This window comes from Pan troglodytes, chromosome 7 (genome assembly GCF_028858775.2).
Source record: "Pan troglodytes isolate AG18354 chromosome 7, NHGRI_mPanTro3-v2.0_pri, whole genome shotgun sequence".
In the NCBI taxonomy this organism is placed as follows: Eukaryota; Metazoa; Chordata; class Mammalia; order Primates; family Hominidae; genus Pan; species Pan troglodytes.
This window is the reverse complement of record NC_072405.2, coordinates 47,555,075-47,576,730: the sequence shown is the minus strand read 5'-3', so window position 1 is coordinate 47,576,730 and position 21,656 is coordinate 47,555,075. Positions and strand designations below refer to the sequence as shown.

Genomic DNA, 21,656 nt, shown 5'->3' with positions numbered 1-21,656 from the left:
AATGGGTATAAGAAACATACAACTACATTACACCTCTTACTGTTCACAGCAAGCAAACAGTGGACATTGTTTAACATATATATAGATATTACATAAAATTAAAAATAAGAACCAATATTTAAATATATATATTTAAACATAAGCAACAAGTAGAGAGAGTGGACTCAACATATCAAATATAATATTACCAATATTGTCTACAGTTTATAAATTAAAATAGAGGTAAGGGCATATATATTTTTAAATAAATAAATTTAACCAACAGAAGAACTTAAATGGAAATTATTAAATTCTTAAATAGGACTAAATGAAGAGGTAGACAGTTTTACTATCATTTTTTGCTTTGTATATCTATAGCTTAAACAATTTACCATGTGCATTCATTATTTCAGTAATAAAAATGTTTAAGTATTAGAAATAAAAATAGGTGCTGCAAAATCACATTTTGCAAAAAAATATAGAGAGAGAGAGCTACAGTAACAGATAAACAGAGAAACACACGAAGTAGAAGATATACATGCAGGTGATATGTAATGATCAAATCAGGGTAACTGGGCTATCCATAACCTCAAACATATACCATTTATTTGTTCTGAGAACAATCCAAATCTTGTCCTCTAGCTATTTTGAAATATACTATAAATTATTGTTAATTATAGTCACCCTATTGTGCTATCAGATACTAGAACTGGCCAGGCATGATGGCTCATGCCTGTAATCCCAGCACCTTGGGAGGCAGGCAGCACCGAGGCAGGCAGATCACTTTAGGCCAGGAGTTTGAGACTGTCATGGCCAACATGTTCAAAACCCTTCTTTACTAAAAATACAAAAAAGTTAGCTGGTTGTTGTGGGTCACCTCTGTAATCTCAGCTACTAGGGAGACTGAGACATGAGAATCGCTTGAACCCTGGAGGCGGAGGTTGCAGTGAGCCAAGATCGGGCTGCTGCACTCCAGCCTGGCATAAAAGCAAGACTCTGTCAAAATATATACATATATACTAGAACTTATTCCTTCTACCTGACTGTAATTTTGTACCCATTACTCAACTTCTCTTCATCTCCTCTTCCCCCTACCCTTCCCAACCTCTGGTAATCACCATTCTGCTCACTGCCTTTACATACAACTATTATGTGTCAATAAAAAAATGAATAACAGTTTCTAAAAACATGTTCTAAAAATTTTTTTATTTAAAACTCTTTTAAGAGAACAAGAAGATATATATATCAATCAAAATGTTAATAGTGGTTATCTCCACCTGGTGGCAAAATGCAAAATTATATGAATTTTCTTATATGTTCCTATATATATACTTAACAAATTTGACATCATTAACATAAATTACTTTGTAAGTTAAAAAAATAGTACTTAAACTTGTTTTTTTAAAAATGAGTAGGGTGAGAAAATGGCACAAAGAGATGCATCAACTTTTCAATAATGCATTTATTTTTACCCATTATATATATAAAATCACATTTATCCGTATTATAAATGCTTAAAATACACATAAAAGTTTATTTTACTGTCTTTCAGAGTTCTGAAACATCTTAAGGAATCCTTAATCTGGTTTTTGTTTTGATTTTGAATCTACTTTATCTATAAGAATATTTCTCCAATTTTATGTCTGCAAGCAAAAATCTATTTTGGGTTATAGAAATTTTACTGCAGATAATTTTTCACAATGCATTATTCTGTATATCAAGAACAGCATGCGTATTTATGATATTTTTATTCCAACTCCCAAACATAATTAATTGCAACAAGATATTGATCTACAAAATATTCTTCCTTCTACACACTTAAAAATTTTAACAGTAATGGAAAAAAATGCAATCTGTAAATGTAAACATGCACATAAATTGTACAAAATATATACTATCATGTCAAATAATTTTTAAACGTGTTAATTTAAAAAATAAGATTAAATAGTTACATACCAATGCAACTCCTGCAGAATAACGAGTAATACACATTGTTCCAGGAAACACTGCTCCCAAATAACGAGGATAATCCGTATAACTAAATAAATAAATTTACATTTATAATTGATTTTAACAGACAATTTAAAAATGAGAATTCCTGCTAATAATTTAAGTCTGCAGTTCATAAAATCCAAATCTGAAGCAAATTGAGGTATGATCTTTCCATATGTCCTCAATTGTTTCAAATTTGGAATATTATTTAATATGAAATATTAGTATTAATTAGATTAAACACTCTTGATATCTGAAACATATCCAACGGATCAAAGTTTTTAATGCCTTTAGTGTTCTCATCACATCTGGCTATGTTTGCCAAAGGCTTTGCTCCAATATTCTGATAAAAAATACTTTGTTGAGTGACAGAGACAAATCGTTTCTATGTATAGATTAAAATATGTTGCTCCCAGGTAGTAAAGTTCAACAGTTTCCAATAGGAGTGCTTTATTGTTTCATACCCAAACATTATTATTTCAGCCTTGAGTAAGAAGCCATTTAAACTGTCATATAATAATAGCACTATTCTCAGAACTTTACATTAACTAATCCATTTAACACTCAAAACAAACTAGTGAAGTAGATATTATTTTTGTCCCCATTGAGCAAATCAAGTATCAGATGGGAAGTATAAGTAACTCTCTCAAGGTAGCATGATTAATACGTCCTACTGAAGGATCTGAACTTAGGCAGTCTGAATCCGAGCCATATTCTCAACTACTAAGGTATAGATGCTCCAAGCATTTACTGCCTTATTTAGACCCCCCACCAAAATGAATAAGCCAGGATGTGAGTAAAGAAGCTTAAGAAGCTTGGAATTCAATTCTCAATTTGAAATGCCCCTTCTGTCTCAATTGCACTTCACTTCACAATCGCACTGCCTCTCCACTACTTTTATTCTGTCTCTCTGATATTGTTTATACCTAACCCTTCCAGCATTTGTTTCCAAGTATTTGTTCCTAATGCCCAACATTGGTTTTATGTTCCAACATCTAAGTATTGTTTACTCTGTTTCTCCCTCCCACAGATACTTTAATAAGCCCTTTTTTTACAACTTAGACTTCCCCTAAAATTCTACGCATACCCCTGACAAGCTCAGTAATATATTTTTTACCTCATACTGACACCTTTTGACGTGCCCACTCCACATCAAATCAGTTGTCAAGATCTACCACCTTGCTTTGTCAGTGTTTGTTTCCTTTCCCTCCTTCAAAGGTTCAGCTCCAGTTCTAACTATGAATTCCATACTCTATAAAAGGTAATAATATTAATCCTAAAGAAAACTCTAGCAGACTAAAAGTTGGGGGTGGAAGAGACCTTCTACACTATACAGGAAACCAAAAAGTAAGAAGAAAATATTAACAAATTTGGCCATATGAAATGTAAAAGTTTTCATGTAGTGTTGGGAGCCGAAAGCCTGAGGGTCATGACCAACTCAGCATTCCCCTGGAAGCTATATGATTAAACAGCAAACTGTTTATCATGAATGCATAATGTGGGCAAATTCACATCTGTGCCTGCCACCAGAAGGTATGCTGAGGGCAGTCACTCCCTGGTGCCATGCTCCTTGAGGGTATCTACTGGAACATCTGGAGCCTACTGTTCAAAGAATGCAGTCATGCAGGCCTGCACTAAGTCAAGCGGCTGACCACAACCACCCCCTTCTCCCTATCTCCTTTACTCAATAAATACGAAGGGCTCTAGAAGTTCAGGGCCCCTGTTCACTAAATCAAGGAGCCCCCTGACCCCTTCTTGCAAATATATTCTTTTCTCTTTGTCTTTATTCCTGCATTCATCCTCCTTTGTTCAGTCCAGCAAGGTCTGCCGCAATGTAGCAGAGAAAAAAAAGTTTATAGAAAAATTATAGATATGGAAAAAGTATTTGTCATAAAGATAAACAATGTTAGTATCTAAGCATTCAAAAAGCCCTTACAGGCATCCAAATCGGTAAAGAGGAAGTCAAACTGTCACGTTTGGTGATGATACGATCATTTACCTTGAAAATTCTAAAGACTCCTCCAGAAAGCTCCTAGATCTAATAAAAGAATTCAGCAAAGTTTCCAGATACAAGATTAATGTACACAAATCAGTAGTTCTTCTATAACACCAACAGTGATCAAGCAGAGAATCAAATCAAGAACTCAACCCCTTTCACAATAGCTGCAAAAAAATAAAATACTTAGGAATATACTTAACCAAGGAGTAGAAAGACCTCTACAAGGAAAACTACAAAACAATGCCGAAAGAAATCATAGATGACACAAACAAATTGAAACACATCCCATGCTCATGGATGGATAGAATCAATATTGTGAAAATGATCATACTGCCAAAAGCAGTCTAAAAATTCAATTCAATCCCCATCAAAATACCACCATCATTCTTCACAGAATTAGAAAAAAAATTCTAAAATTCATATGGAACCTAAAAACAGCCCGCACAGCCAAAGCAAGACTAAGCAAAAAGAACAAATCTGGAGCCATCACACTAACTGATTTGAAACTATACTGTAAGGCCATAGTCACCAAAACAGCATGATACTGGTATAAAAATAGGCATGTAGATCAATGGAACAGAATAGAGAACCCAGAAATAAACCCAAATACTTATAGCCAACTGATCTTCAGCAAAGCAAACAAAAACATAAAGTGGGGAGAGGACAACCTATTCAACAAATGGTGCTGGGATAATTCCCAAGCCACATGTAGGAGATGAAACTGGATCCTCATCTCTCACCTTAAACAAAAATCAACTCAAGATGGATTTAACCTAAGGACTTAAACTAAGATCTGAAACTATAAAAATTCTAGAAGATAACATTGGAAAACCCCTTCCAGACATTGGCTTAGGCAAGAATTTCACGACAAAGACCTCAAAAGCAAATGCAATAAAAACAAAGATAAATAGTTGGGACTTAATTAAACTAAAGAGCTTTCACACAGCAAAAGGAACAGTCAGCACAGTAAACAGACAACCCACAGAGTGAGAGAAAATCTTCACAATCTATACATCTGACAAAGGACTAATATCCAGAACCTACAATGAACTCAAACAAATCAGTAAGAAAAAAACAAACAATCCCATCAAAAAGTGGGCTAAGGACATGAATAGACAATTCTCAAAAGAAGATATACAAATGGCCAACAAACATATGAAAAAAATGCTCAACACTAATGAGCAGGGAAATGCAAATCAAAACCACAATGTAAAACCACCTTACTCCTCCAATAAAGGCCATAATCAAAAAATCAAAAAACAGTAGATGTTGGTGTGTATGCAGTGATCATGGAACATTTCTACACTGCTGGTGGGAATGTAAACTAGTACAGCCACTATGGAAAACAGTGTGAAGATTCCTTAAAGATCTAAAAGCAGAACTACCATTTGATCCAGCAATCCCACTACTGGGTATCTACCCAGAGGAAAAGAAGTCATTAATGGAAAAAGATACTTACACACGCATGTTTATAGCAGCACAATTCACAATTGCAAAATCATGGAACCAACCCAAATGCCCATCAATCAACCAGTGGATAAAAAAACTGTGGCAATGTGATGGAATACTACTCAGCCATAAAAAGGAATGAATTGACTGCATTTGCAGCAACCTGGATGAGATTGGAGACTATTATTCTAAGTGAAGTAACTCAAGAATGGAAAACCAAACATCGTATGTTCTCACCAATATGTGGGAGCTAAGCTATGAGGCAAACGCATAAGAATGATACAATGGACTGTGGGGACTGGTGGGAAGAGTGGGAGGTGGGGTGAGGGATAAAAGACTACAAATAGGGTTCAGTGTATACTGCTCAGGTGATGGGTGCACCAAAATCTCATAAATCACCACTAAAGAACTTACTCATGTAACCAAATATCACCTGTACCCCAATAACTTATGGGGAAAAAATATAAATATAAAAGATAATGAAATTATTTTTTAAAAACCCTTACAAATTATAGGGAAGTAGTCAAATGACAAGAAAAGGTAATTACAGAAGGACAGATACAAATGATCAGCAAGCATTTGAAAAGATGCTCAAATCCAGCAGTCATCAGAAAAAAAGCAAATTAAAATGACAATGATATTAAGTTATATCCATCAGACTACCAAAAATTAAAAGAGCAGTAACATTTATGGCTGGCAGAGATGTGAGGGAAAGATTAGTCTCACACAAGCAAAAGAAAACACTGACATACCAAACTTAAATACATATATAGACATGTATAATTTCATTGAAAGACACTTGCTAATTATTGCTAATAAATTTAATATGAATACAATTATAAATATATAGCTATAATTTATAATTAGAAAACTAACATTTTAAAATTACTCAGAAAATTCATTAGGGTAAAGTCTTTGTAGCCACATTTACCAAGTCTTTGGTCAAAGCTTATTTAAGAATGTAAACCTCTCAAGATAAATCCCATCTCTTTAAGTAGTGGTTAAGAGTTTTGGCTCTAGAGTTATGAAGTGTGGGTTCAAACCTAGTAGTACCACCAGATCCAAGAGTCCTGAGATGGCTTAACCTCTTGAAACTCTCAATGTCTTCATTTATAAAAGCTTTATTAGCATAGAAATAAATGTTAGTAATGTTTTTTATTGCCTGACAACTAGAAATTGAGCATAAAGCCTGAATAAAGCACATACTAAATAATCAAAGCATGGATATTCAGAAATGAATAATAATTCCTTACATTAAGCCACATAATTATCACAGGTCTTTGTTTTCTTTCTAGGAATAATGAAACATTATTCTTACATTAGTAGATATGCAATATCATGAGGCCTTAGGTTAAGATAAGATTGTTTCCATTCTAAAAATTTTTGCAATAATTCATCTGCCTCACCAACTGTAGAAATCTTATTTTCATCTGACCATAACTCCAATGATGACAGCACAATAGTAACTTTAAATTGGGTGAACATCTAAAAACAGAAGAGATAAATACATGCATAATTAATATTTATGTTATTTTATAAAAACCCAGAAATTCAAAGTTTTTACAATCCCACACTCAGTTTATATGGGTGGGTTAATTATCCAGGAATACCGCATCAAGTTTAGGCAAATTATCATTTCAAAACAACAATTATTTTAATATGAAAAGGAAAACACTTACTGAATTTGCAAGGCCAACAATTTCGATGACTTTATTTGTTACTATCATGCTATCAGAGCCCCAGTAATCAAACTGAAAAACAGAATTAATTTTATATTTAAGTACAAATTATTACGTAGTATTTTTAAGATTCTTTTCCATCTACTGTCAGAGGTGTAAGGCTGCTTTGGGTTTCAACAGTTCAAAATAAAACATTAATAAGTAAAAACTGAATATAAACTGGATCCCTCGTGCATTGCTGATGGGAATGTAAAATGGTACAGCCACTCTGGAAAATAATTTGGTAACTTCAACTTCTTTGAAATCAAAACAAAGACTGGATTTACTATATGGCCCAGCAATCTCACTTCTGAGCATTTATCTCAAAAAACTGATCCTCACGCAAATACTTGTACATGAATGTCCATAACATCTTTACTCATAATAGCTAAAAACTAGAAATAACTCATATATCCTTCAATGGTTAAATGGTTAAATAAACTGTAGTACATTCCTACCATAAACTCAGCAATAAAAAGAAACAAATGTTGATATATGGAACTGCCTGGATAAATCCCAAGAAAATTATGCTCAGCATAAAAACATAATCTCAAAAGGATACAGACTGCTTGATAACTTTATGCAATGTGTGTGAAATCACAAAGAAGGAGAACGGCTTAGTGGACACCAAAGGCTCAGAAGCGGGCAGGGGATCAGTGTGGCTCTAATGGGATCACACAGGAGAGTGCTGTGGTGATGGTACTGTTGAGTGTCTCAATTGTGGCAATGGTTATGGAAGGCTACCTATGTAATACCATTGCATAAAACTGTACATAAATGCACACACACAAATGAGTGTGTGTGTATGTATACATACATATACATCGCTCTTGAAATCCGAAAAACTGGATTGCAACTATGTCAAACTGTATATATCCATAGACAAACTCTCTATAGTACATCACCTTGGATGTTCCACAGGATCCTCAAATTATCCCAAAGTAAACTCATATCCAAAACTAAAATAAATATATTCAAAACTAAACTCATCGTCTTCCTTCAAAAATCTCTTCCTACTTATATTTTCACTACTTTAGTGAATGGTATTATTATCTAACACATCCTACATTTATTACACTACATGCTCCATGAGAGCGGAAATTGTTCTGTTTTATTCACTGCTATATCCCCAATGGCTAGAACAGCAACTGTTATCTAGATGATGCTCAATGAATTTGTTAAGTAAATGAATAAATCAATCAAATCAAGTTCTTCTAATTCAACCCAATCAGTAACTTTTAAAGTTGTTCCTTTATTTTTATTCTTGATGCCACTAATTTATAAGTTTTCACCCTGATTACTAGAACAGTCTCTTAAATGATTCCTCCTTCCCCAATTTTCCCACCAGCAATCTGGTCCCTACACTATTACCAAAATGATTATTCTAAGGTAAAATAGAAATATGTCACTCCCCTATTTAAAATATTTCAATGACATCTTCCCTCCTTCCCTTTGTGGGCCCTGAATGATGGAGAGTGCCCCCTACCATTGGAAACTGAGTAACAGCCTGTCTTTTCAATAGCAACCATCTACTGATCTGTTGGCTTCAATATACCTGAGTAATAATAAAACCTACATTTTAAAACACCCACTTGGATGCTCTTATAGTATAACAACTTACAGTTGTGTTTCCATGTCTTTCTCCATTATTAAACTGTGTATATATAGAACCATATGCTTTCTACAATCATGGCAATGAATTCACTATGCCATAATTACGGATTTACAAATTATAAAGTCATTGAAGAAAATATGAATACTATGATTGTTTGTTTGTTTTTGAGATGGAGTCTTCCTCTGTTGCCTAGGCTGGAGGCCAGTGGTGCGATCTCGGCTCACTGCACCCTCCACCTCCCTTGTTCAAGCAGTTCTCCTGCCTCAGTCTCCTAAGTAGCTGGGACTACAGGTGTCCACCACCACGCCTGGCTAATTTTTGTGTTTTTAGTAGAGACAAGGTTTCACAATGTTGGCCAGGCTGGTCTGGAACTCCTGACCTCAGGTGATCCACCCACCTCAGCTTCCCAAAGTACTGGGATTACAGGCATGCACCACACCTGACCAAGGGTTTTTTTTACTAAAGAATATGTAAAAATGTATAAGAACATAAAGAAGAAATGTTTAATCAACATTATATGACTTGAAAACCTGGCAATTTGGAATCACCGCACTGTCTTCCACAATGGTTGAACTAGTTCACAGTCCCACAACAGTGTAAAAGAACTAGAAATACCATTTGACCCAGCCATCCCATTACTGGGTATATACCCAAAGGAATATAAATCATGCTGCTATAAAGACACATGCACACGTATGTTTATTGCAGCACTATTCACAATAGCAAAGACTTGGAACCAACCCAAATGTCCAACAATGATAGTCTGGATCAAGAATATGTGGCACATAGACACCATGGAATACTATGCAGCCATAAAAAATGATGAGTTCATGTCCTTTGTAGGGACATGAATGAAGCTGGAAACCATCATTCTCAGCAAACTATCACAAGGACAAAAAACCAAACACTGCATGTTCTCACTCATAGGTGGAAATTGAACAACGAGAAAACTAGGACACAGGAAGAGGAACATCACACACCAGGGCCTGTTGTGGGGTGGGGGGAGGGGGGAGGGATAGCATTAGGAGATATACCTAATGTAAATGACGAGTTAATGGGTGCAGCACACCAACATGGCACATGTATACATATGTGACAAACCTGCACGTTGTGCACATGTACCCTAGAACTTAAAGTATAATAAATATATATATATAAAATAAAATAAAAAAGAAAACCTGGCAATTTGGAGAAGCTTTTGAAACTACTCTCAAGATATATAACATAATCCAAAAACAAAAGGAGTTTCAAAATCCAAAATATTCCCTGGAAACTTAGTCATATTTATCAGAAATACTTCAATTTTCTCTCGGCTATCTCAATGTCTCAATGTTCTCTTAAATATTCCCTTTTCCCTGTACTCTAATAAATCAAGTTATTTTCATCTCTTTCTCCAAATCCTGGTCCCTGACCTTAACTCTGGCTTCCTGACAAGCTCTAAACCCTAGGAATAGAATTGGTAATGAGTATTAGTCATACCTGCTGTGGTATTCCATAGGTATACACAAATAAAGGCTTATCATCAGAATAAAACCTAGAAAGTATATTTTTAATCTCTATTTTCTGAAATCTTTCAACTATTAAAAGAAATAAAGACATACCTAGTTGACTGCAAACTAAGTTGTCACCCCAAGGTTCTGAAATTCAGAGGCCTCAGACTGTTTATGGAAATTAGGAATCTCGAGGTACTCTTTTCATCAGGTAAACAATGGACTAGAATGGGTGCCCCACCAAAAACTGCTAAAAAACTTCTTGACACATTAGTGAAAGTCATTCTAGTAGATAGTTATACTATCATCACTTTTGTTCCAATAAATATTCTAGGGTGGAATGTTCCCTAGACTACATTCTGCTCTTCAAACGTCCCTAAAATAGAATTTCACTTCTACCAAAATCACCATTAAATGGTAGTATGGATTGAGAGGGACTCTAGAAATGTGAAGTGCCAGGGAAAAAAATACATTTTGTTCCGCAGTACTGTTGTGTAAGTATTTCAAATAAAACATTTCTGATAAAACTAGTATCATTTTGACTATTTAGTTTCTCAGTTTGCACATTTTTCCACTATTGTCTCTATGACATGTGAGTAAGAACATTGGAATCTTTTAGTTTCTGTCTAGCTAGCTAGGCATAATCATACATTTGGATCAAATATTTCAAAGCAAAGAAAAAGCAAAACACATACCAAAGTTTTGTCCACCACAATATGCATTTCTAGATAAAGAGGAAATAAATCTGGAACAGCTGGTTCTGACTAGAAAAAAGGAAAACAGCATATAATACATGAAAAATTTCATAATTTTTTTACTTGAACTCTTCTTTAAAGCTAATACCACAGCACTTACAAGATATGCAGAGGTGTTTGCTTTATCAAATTGGTTAAAATCAATAAATAAAGTTTTAAGTTTTATGGCAATGTACTCAAGTAGTTAGAAGATTGCCCATGAAGTTGTAACATCTATCTCAGTATATCTACAACTTCCAATTTATGAACTAAGAAAAAACACCTAGCATTTCCATCTACTTCATCTGCATATCAGAAATAAACTTTTGCTTTAAAAACTATATGTGTGTGGAGGAATTTTTTTTTTTTTTTTTTTTTTTTTTTTTTTTTGAGATGGAGTCTCGCTCTGTCGCCCAGGCTAGAGTGCAGTGGCGCGATCTCAGTTCACTGCAAGCTCCGCCTCCTGGGTTCACGCCATTCTCCCGCATCAGCCTCCGGAGTAGCTGGGACTACAGGCGCCTGCCACCACGCCGGGCTACTTTTTTGTATTTTTAGTAGAGGCGGAGTTTCACTGTGTTAGCCAGGATGGTCTCCATCTCCTGACCTCGCGATCCGCCCGCCTTGGCCTCCCAAAGTGCTGGGATTACAGGCGTGAGCCACCACGCTCCTTTCTGTATTTGTGTCCTTTGCAATATGACTTTTCAGTGCCTCTCATAAAGAGGTGAGTTCATTTTTCCTCTCCCTCAATCTGGGCTGGGCTTTGTAACTTGTTTGAGCCAATAAAGGCAATAGAAGTGTTGTTTTGCCAATCTTGAGCCTAAGTCGCCTTTCATACTGCCATTCCTGATCTTGGAATCCCTGCCTGTACACATCTGGCCAGACTGCCAGATGATAAGAGCAAATGGCCTATTCACGCAATTGCCCCAGAAAAAAAACATAAAAATAAAAAACAGGACAATGCTTGAGGGGGGAAAAAGCTGCTGGGTTTCTATAAGGGAGTATTGTGGTCCTTGAACTGACCCACCTACCATCCCATCTCACACATCCAGCTCATTGGCATCCATTAAGATAGAGGCCCATATTCCTGGTGTGGCTTTCCCGTGCCAGAGGAAGAAATACCAAATTTGTTCTCAAAGAATTATGGTTATGTGTTTTGAGCTGTCCAGTGGCTCCCTAAAGGTTTTGCTCAAGAGCTTTCCATTGTTTCCTCCACCATGAAATTTCACAGGGTTGGAGTGGACTCCAAGGCAGTGTTTATAAAAAGCATTTCAAGGCAAATACACTGGCTACAGCCACCTGGAGCAAGGAAAAACGGACAAGAAAAGCAGCAGGCACACTAAAAAGTCTAGGAAGAAAGAGGCTGAGGAAGGAAATGGGTGGAGAAATGAAGGCTTTGAAAACCTCAGGCATATACTGGGAAATCTAGAGGGCCACCCACATGTCCAAGTCTGGACATTTGCTCAGAATAGACTTGAAAAGACACTAAGCTTTCTCCTCTGCCTGGCTTTCAGACATTGTACAAGCAAGAGTCAAGGCTAAGGGTGAGTTGTCAACATCTGGAATAAGTGTTGCATGTATATCCAAACCCAGAGTCAATCTGTAAAAACCAAGGAAGTCTTTTCTCTTTTTTGGCTCCAGTAATTTAAAGAAATCTCTATCAAATCACTTGGTGACTACTAAACAATATTGTTCACAAAATATTTCTTTACTTTAGAAAAGTCAGTAAACAAGCAAACAACTACAACCCACAACAAGCAGTAACAACACACCTTGCTGGGGAGTGAGGAAGAATCTGATTTCCAGCATTACCACATCAAAATATTCAAAATGTTCAAATTTCAACAACAACAAGAAAGCAGTATGGCCCATTCTCAGAAAATAAAGAAACAGAAATGGTACCTCTGGAAGCCCAGACATTGTACTTACTAGACAAATAATGTAAATTAATTGTTTTAAAATATGTTCAAAAAGCTATGAAAAACTATGTAAAAAAAAACTAAAGGAAACCAGAAGAATGATACTTCACCAAATAGAGAGTATCCATAAAAATATAGAAATTATAAAAAGGAAATTGTGGAGCTAAAAAGTAAAACACATGAAAATTCACTAGGATTCAATAACATAGTTGAGCAAGCAGAAAAAAGGAATCAGCAAACTTCAAAACAAATCAATCAAGATTATTCAATCTGAGGAGCACAATAAAAGAATAAAGCAGGATTTGATGGCATGATGTCTCGCAGGAAATCCTTTGCTCCAAGACATGGGTCCCCGGGCTTCCTGCCTTGGAAACACAGCAGTAGGCATCATGGCAAGGTGAAGAGCTTCCCCAGTGATGACCCTTCTAAACTGGTCCACCTCACAGCTTTCCTGGGATACAAGGCTGGCATGACACATCGTGTGGGAAGCTGGCCGGCTAGGACCCAAGGTGAACAAGAAGGAAGGGGTAGAGGCTATGACCATTGTGGAGACACTGCCCATGGTGGTTGTAGGCATCCTGGGCTACATGGAAACCCCTCAAGGCCTCTGAATTTCCAAGACCATCTTTGTTGAGCACATTAGCAATGAGTGCAAAAGGCACTTCTATAGGAACTGGCATAAAGCTAAGTAGAAGGCTTTTACCAAGTACTGCAAGAAACTGCAGGGTGAGGATGACAAGAAGCAGCTGAAGAAGGACTTCAACAGCATGAAAAAGTACTGCCAAGTCATCCACATCAATATCTACACCCAGATGCACCTGCTTCCTCTATGTATGAAGAAGACCCACCTGATGGAGATCCAGGTGAACAGAGGCACTGTGACTGAGAAACTGGACTGGTCTCTGGAGAGGCTAGAGGACCAGGTACCTGTGAAACAAGTGTTTGGGCAGGACAAGATGATTGACATCAAACGGGTGACCAAGGGCAAAGGCTACAAAGAGGTCACCAGTCATTGGCATACCAAGAAGCTGCCCTACAAGACCCACTGAGGGCTGTGCAAGGTTGCCTATATTGGGGCATGGCATCCTGCCCATATGACCTTCTCTGTGGCACGTACTAGACACAAACCATCACTGCACTGAGATCAACAAGAAGATCTATAATATCAGTCAGGGCTACTTCATCAAGGATGGCAAATTGATCAGTGCCTCCACTGACTATAACCTGACAAGAGCATCAACCCTCTGGGTGGCTTTGTCCACTATGGTGAAGTGACCAATGACTTTGTCATGCTGAAGTGCTGTGTGGTAGGAACTAAGAAGCAAGCGCTCATCCTCCACAAGTCTTGATGCAGACCAAGCAGCAGGCTCTGGAGAAGACTGACCTTAAGTTCATTGACACTACCTTTAAATTTGGCCATGGCTACCTCCAAACCATGGAGAAGAAGCATTCATGGGACCACTCAAGAAAGACCAGATTGCAAAGGAAGAAGGAGCTTAATGCCAGGAACAGATTGTACAGCTGATGGGATCTCAATTAAAGTTGTCTGACACTGAAAAAAAAAGAGTGAAGAAAAATGAACAGAGCCTAAGAGACCTGTGGGACACCATCAAGCTCATATATAAGAAGAGTTCCTAGCAGGAGAGAAGAAAGGGGCAGAAAGAAAATTTGAAAAATAATGGGTGAAAACCTCCCCAGTTTGATGAAAGATATGAATCTACACATCCAAGAAGCTTAACAAACTCCAAGTAGAATAAACTCAAAAGAATTCACACCAAAACATATTATAATCAAAGTGTCCAAAGTCAATGATAAAAAGAGAACCTTGAAAACAGCAAGAGAAAAGCAATTCCTCACAAATGAGAGATCTTCAATAATAGTAATATCTAATTTCTTATTAGAAACCAGGGAGGCCAGAGGCAGTGGGATGACATTTAAAGTGCTGGAGGGAAAAAAACTGTCAAACAAGAATTCTATATCTGACAAAACTATCCTTCAAAAATGAAGGAGAAATTAAGACATTCCCAGATAAATAAAAACTGAAAAAGCTCATTGCTAGTAGACTTGCCTGCTTATGATAGGCCAAATGGTATCCCAGTAAAATTCATATGTTAAAGATCTAACCCCAGTATGTCACAAAATGAGGCTGTATTTGGAGACAGGGCCTTTAAAGAGGTAATTAGATTGAAAATTAGGTCATTAGGATGGGCTCTGATGCAATGTAACTGGTATCTTTATATGAGAAAATGGGAACACAAACACAGAAGGAAGACCTTGTGCAGATACAGGGAGAAGGTGGTTACTTATATGCCAAGCAGAGGGGCCTCAGAAGAAACTACAACTTAGTTAACACCTTGATCTCAAACTTCCAGGCTCCAGAATTGTGAAAAAAATACATATCCTTGTTTAAGCTACCCAGTCCATGGTAAATTGTTATGGCAGCTGTAGTAAACTAATACACTGCCCTACAAGAAATGCCAAAGGTAGTCCTTCAGTTTAAAATGAAAGCACACAAAACAGTAACAAGAAGCAATAAAAGAAATTAAAAACACAGTAAAGGTAAATACATTGGTAACTATAGAAGATATTATTATAGCTGGGTGCAGTGGCTCACACTTATACTCCTGGCACTCTGGAAGGCCAAAATGGGAGGACTGCTTGAGTCCAGGAGTTTGAGACTAGCCTGGGCAACAAAGGAAGACCCAGTCTCTACAAACAAACAAATTAGCTGGGCATGGTGGCACATGCCTGTGGTCCCAGCTAATTGGGAGGCAGAGGCAGGAGGATCACCTGTGCTTAGGAGGTAAAGGATGCAGTAAGCTGTGATCACAGCACCAGCACCACACTCCAGCCTGGATGACAGAGTAAGACCCTGCCTCCAAAACAAAAAATATACTATTATTATATTTTTGTTTTGTTATTCCTCACTTTTCCCCAAATTATTTAAGAGAAAATGTATCAAACAATAATTATTAAGCTATTGTATTACTATACAATAGCTTGTACATTGTATTATCATTAACATAGCTTAATGTTATTAGATAATTTGTGATAATAAAAACATAAAGAAGACAAAGATGTATAGAAGCAGCGTTTTGTATACTATAGAGGCTAAGTTGGTATTAATTCAAACTATGATTGTTATAAATTTAAGATGTTATTGTAATATCCAGAGTAACCACTAAGAAAATAATCAAAATTACATAAAGAAAAATAAATGAGAAGGGAATCAAAATGACATACTAGAAAAAAAATCCACTAAACAAAAGAAGGCAGTAATAGAGAAATAGAGACAAAAAAAGATATAAGACATATAGAAAACAATTAGCAAATGTCAAATTAAGTCTTTATTGAGCCCAGGAGGCAGAGGTTGCAGTGAGTCGAGATCCACAACTGGTGCTCTGTATGGCTTAGACATCTCTTTTCCTGAATCTACTGCCACACTGCTCTTTATATTTATCGTGTCATCTTGCTTCCGCACATCAAGGAAAACCCTACTACTTCAGAAATTAATCCATCCATTGACTCTTTTACTGGTATAAGCAACTATATCTTGAGTCTGTCAGTTCAGGAAGCCTCACATGTTTGGCCTCTCTCAATGTCATGCTATTGTCACATAAAGGTAGAGCTATACTGCCTCTGTTACTACCATTATTGCCACTTTGCTCTATGCATCCATCCAGGCTATTGAAATTCTTGACACAGATTACCATAAATTACAATGACATGCAGTAACTAAGAAAGCATATGAGGACAATTTGATTTCCTCTCTTCCAATTTGAATATCCTTTATTTCTTTCTCTTGTCTGATTGCCCTGGCTGGAATTTCCAATACTATGTTGAATAGGAGTGATGCCAGAGGGCATCTTTGTCTTGTGTCAGTTTTCAAAGAGAATGCTTCCAGTTTTTGCCCATTCAGTATGATATTGCCTGTGGGTTTGTCATAAATAGCTCTTATTATTTTGAGATACGTTCCATCAATACCTAGTTTATTGAGCGCTTTTAGCATGAAGGAGTGTTGAATTTTATCAAAGGCCTTTTCTGCATCTATTGAGATAATCAGAATGGGAGAAAATTTTTGCAATCTACGCATCTGACAAAGGACTAATATCCAGAATCTACAAAGAACTTAAACAAATTTACGAGAAAAAAAAAAACCATCAAAAAGTGGGTGAACAGACACTTCTCAAAAGAAGACATTTATGCAACCAACAAACATATGAAAAAAAAAAAGCTCATCATCCCTGGTCATTAAGAGAAATGCAAATCAAAACCACAATGAGATACCATCTCATGCCAGTTAGAATGGCAATCATTAAAAAGTCAGGAAACAACAGATGCTAGAAAGGATGTGGAGAAATAGGAATGCTTTTACACTGTTGGTGGGAGTGTAAATTAGTTCAACCATTGTGAAAGACAGTGTGGCAATTCCTCAAGGATCTAGAACCAAAAATACCATTTGACCCAGCAATCCCATTCCTGGGTATATACCCAAAGGATTATAAATCATTCTACTGTAAAGACACATGCACACATATGTTTATTGCTGCACTGTTCACAATAGCAAAGACTTGGAACCAACCCAAATGCCCATCAATGATAGACTGGATAAAGAAAATGTGGCACACATACACCATGGAATACTATGCAGCCATAAAAAAGGATGAGTTCATATCCTTTGCAGGGACATGGATAAAGCTGGAAACCATCATTCTCAGCAAACTAACACAAGAACAGAAAACCACACACCGCATGTTCTCATTCATAAGTGGGAGATGAACAATGAGAACACATGGACACAGGGAGGGGAACATCACACACTGGGGCCTGTCGGGGAGATGGGGGGTAAGGGAGGGATAGCACTAGGAGAAATACCTAATGTAGATGACGGGTTGATAGGTGCAGCAAACCACCATGGCACGTGTGTACCTATGTAACAAACCTGCACGTTCTGCACATGTACCCCAGAACTTAAAGTATAATTACATATATATATATATATGAGGAACTTTCTGTTTGTCTTTTACTTGGCTGTTTTTCTTTCCTCCAACACTTGTCCAGACAAACGATGATATCTGTGGGGATCCAGAGCTTCCCAGCTTTCCAGATCATGCCACTTTCCAAATGATACATACAAATGCAATTTGGCTGACATATGTGCTCAAATAACTTTATTGTAGTAATTATCACTTCATTGTAAAATAAGTATGTGAAAACTTCCTGATTTTCAAAGGAAACCCAAAGACAAATCTGAGACAGGATTTATATGTAGATAATTTACTAATAAAGTTCTCCCAGGAGAGACCAGCTAATGAGTGGGAGAAGCAGGATTAGGATCAGGAGGAATCCACACAAGAGTGTGCTCTCAGACACAGTCCCACAGAGAAAATCTGGTGTGTAAGTTGTGCTACAGAGTTGTCCTGACCTGTAACAAGAAACCAAGCTCACCCTTTCCCACACTGGTGAGGTGCTGGCTAAGGACCACCCTGGGGAAATGTAAATCTCCAGTACTTATGTTTACCTTGCCATCTGGGCAAAGCAGTTTCAGTTGGCTGAAGGTCAGCCCACATAAAAAAGAGTTACAAGTGGCACATGTTCAAAGCAAAGGCATAAACAAAGACATGGTGTCCCACCCTCCTGTATCACCCCCACAAAAATATACTAGAAAGGAATCTGAGGGGTTCTGGGCAGGGCACTGACATTGTTCACTACACTGGGTCATCTCAGTCATTGTAAATTAGAAATTTTCACAAGGCAAGAAAAAAAAATTCAGCATCTAGTTCACAAACATTATTTGAAATTATACACATATATTTGCTAGCATTGAAAACTCTGGCACTGCACTCTCATTTGGACCCTGTATTATTTAAGATATAGGATTGCCGTCTACACAGAGACAGAAAATAATAGTGAATTAAGCAAACTTAGAGTCTATTTCTCTCTCACATAAATTTGTGAAGAGGTATGGTAGTTCCATTCTGAAAATTCTTCAAAAGCAAGGCTCATTTTACCTTGTTTCTCTGCTACCTGTATAGCATCAGCCTCATCCTTGTGGACCATTACATGTCAGTATGTCCACACTCCACCCAGCAGAAAAGGGAAAGAAGATAAAACCCCTCCTTTTAATATTCAAGCCAGAAGTAACACATATTATGCTTGCTCACACGTCATTGGCCATAATTTTGTCACATGGCCCTACCTAGAGGTAAGGGAGGTTGAGAAATATAGTCTTTGTTTATATGCCCAGCTAAATTCTGAGGTTTGGTGTTTTTTTCTTTTTTCTTTCTTTTTTTTTTTTTTTGAGATGGAGTTATCTCAGCTCACTGCAACCTCCACCTCCCAGGTTCAAGCAATTCTTCAGCCTCAGCTCCCGAGTAGCTGGGATTACAGGTGTCTGCCACCATGCCTGATTAATTTTTGTATTTTTAGTGGAGACGGGGTTTCACCATGTTGGCAAGGCTGCTCTTGAACTCCTGACCTCAGGAGATCCACCCAACTTGGGCTCCCAAAGTGCTGGGATTACAGGTGTGAGCCACCATGCCTGGCCTGGTATTTTTTTCTTTACTGACAGAAAACAGGGAGAGCATATACTGGAAACAATGAATACTGCCACATACTCTTGTATAAACTATGCATAGTTATGCCAATGTTACTTGGTATAAAAATTTTCTCTTTCACAATTGCTTGTGTAAGCACCAACACATGCAGTTACATAGTGTGTTCACTGAACAATTTACATGACCATAACCAGCAATTCTGTTTATGACATTTTAATTATATCTATGATTTAATTAATGCTGACTCGTTGGTCATGAATATAACCTTTAAAATTATTGACTTTATTGAGTAACTTCCAGGAATGTAGGAGCAAAAGCAGGGACTGAGTTTTTAAAGTTTATATTGCATATACAAGAGGGAATTTTTGGAAAGTAATAAGAATGTAACAAGCAAAATAAGAACAAAAATAAAGTGAATCATAAAAAGTACGGTTTCAAGGAAATTGTTAGGTAACAGAAAGATGAACAGCCAGGCACGGTGGCTCATGCCTGTAATCTCAACATTTTGGGAGATTGAGGCAGGTGGATCATTTGAACCTAGGAGTTTGAGACCAGCATGGTCTGTCTCTTTTTTGTAGAGACTCTGTCTCTACAAAAAATTAGTCTGGTGTGGTGGTGCATGTCTGTGGTCCCAGCTACTCAGGAGATTGAGGTGGGAGGATTGCTTGAGCCCAGAAGACAGAGGCTGCAGCAAGCCATGATCAATCCACTGCACTCCAACCTGAGTGAGAGAGTGAGAAAAAAAAAAAAAGATAAGATGTTCACAAGGAAAGGATATTTGCTACAATTCTACAGTGGGCTCATAAATTTATTTTTTAAATAAATTAAATGAAAGTAATAACTGCTTTAAAAGTAGTAATAAAACATGTACAACTCACTTTTTCACTTATAAAAATGTTGTCATCCATTGGTTGTTCTTTCAGGCTTCTGTCAATAAAAATTGCAATATCATTGTCTTCATTCTTTAATTTGTAAAGAACATGCTGAAATTCAACTGCAGATTCCAGAGGCTCAATTCCATAAGAAACATTTTCAAATTGCAGTATTCCTCTGTGAAATTATGAATACAATTTTAAGTGCTTTTAATCAAATCTATATAATGAATTTCTGACAAAATCCAAAAGAAAAAAATAAAACGTTTTGAGTCCAGTATTTTTTTCTGAATTCTGTCTTAGAGATGACTCTGAAGAGACAAAAGATTTCCCAAATCCACAAAACCCATTTTCTATTTCGTTTTTGTATAGTTGTAAGAGCAGCAGAAGTTAATCAATTGCTAGGTACACAAGTATATAGCGTAACAGTAATTGAGTAATTCTATTGTTTTCCAAGTCAGCGTCTCAATTAAAGCGATTGTAAACAGAAATCATGATGACTTTCTCTCTGGCTTGCCATGCTTTTGAAAAATGATTATACTGCATATATGACAAATGTATATAATAAGAAACTTTACTTTTAAAAATACAATTTGGCAGAATTATGAAATATTTGTTACTTTTGCTTATATAGTCTGAATAAGAAATTAAAAGCAAGATTTTAAAGAGTAAATGACTTGTATCACTATTTTTCTGTGAATACAGGTAGCAGTCCAAGTCACTACTCCCTAAAATATAAATTTCAGATCCAAATTTCAGGGTTCTATGTAGGAAGCACTGAAGAAGAACATTTGTTTGTGAAAACAAACACCCTACACTACAAAATGAAGGTGGAAAATTTCCTGACAGAATGGAAAACTCCCTAAGCCGTAAGGAGGAAACCCAGTAATTCTTGAAGAGCTCAAGATAATAATATCATCAGAAAAATGAGTATTTTTATGAGTATTAAAAATTATTTGTTTATATATAATTTGCCTCCTCAGTCTGAAGATGATTTCCTTGAGAAAAAGCATCTCTTCTTTATCTTCATATCTCCAACATTAAAACACATGGTGGGTAACATAAATACATTTTCAGTCCAGTATTTTGACTGAAACCTGTCTTAGAGATGACTCTGAGAAGACAAAAGATTACCCTAATCTACAAAACCAGCTCTCCATTTCACTTTTTTATAGTTACAAAAGCAACAGAAATTACCTAATCAATTGCTAAGTGTGCAAGTATACAGCATTACAGTGATTAATTTCCCTGTTTTCCAAGACAGTGACTGAGCTGTCCTAAACTTAGCTCCTACAACACTTGTAGTCAAACATGTTCAATTGTCTTTTCTGTGGT

General features: G+C 36.6%; 1 protein-coding gene and 1 pseudogene across 13 annotated transcripts in view; one reads left to right on the top strand and one right to left on the bottom strand.

Annotated features, from left to right (window-relative positions):
- Positions 1 to 21,656, bottom strand: part of ADAM32 (ADAM metallopeptidase domain 32) — a 189,546-nt gene that overhangs the window by 119,235 nt on the left and 48,655 nt on the right. For 8 of the 13 annotated variants that reach the window (XR_010159498.1, XR_010159500.1, XM_016959375.4 and 5 more), the window contains exons 6-10: positions 20,328 to 20,499; positions 10,938 to 11,006; positions 7,099 to 7,170; positions 6,738 to 6,904; positions 1,936 to 2,017 (exon numbers count right to left, since the gene is read on the bottom strand). Coding sequence is in view for 10 of the 13 variants with exons in the window: in XM_016959375.4 (XP_016814864.2) it covers positions 1,936 to 2,017; positions 6,738 to 6,904; positions 7,099 to 7,170; positions 10,938 to 11,006; positions 20,328 to 20,499 (562 nt within the window). In the remaining 3 variants the exon portion in view is untranslated. The remainder of the gene's footprint in view (positions 1 to 1,935; positions 2,018 to 6,737; positions 6,905 to 7,098; positions 7,171 to 10,937; positions 11,007 to 20,327; positions 20,500 to 21,656) is intronic. The other 5 variants (XR_010159499.1, XM_016959380.4, XM_054656663.2 and 2 more) reach the window with 2 other exon arrangements.
- Positions 13,206 to 14,392, top strand: LOC472928 (large ribosomal subunit protein uL3-like; annotated as a pseudogene).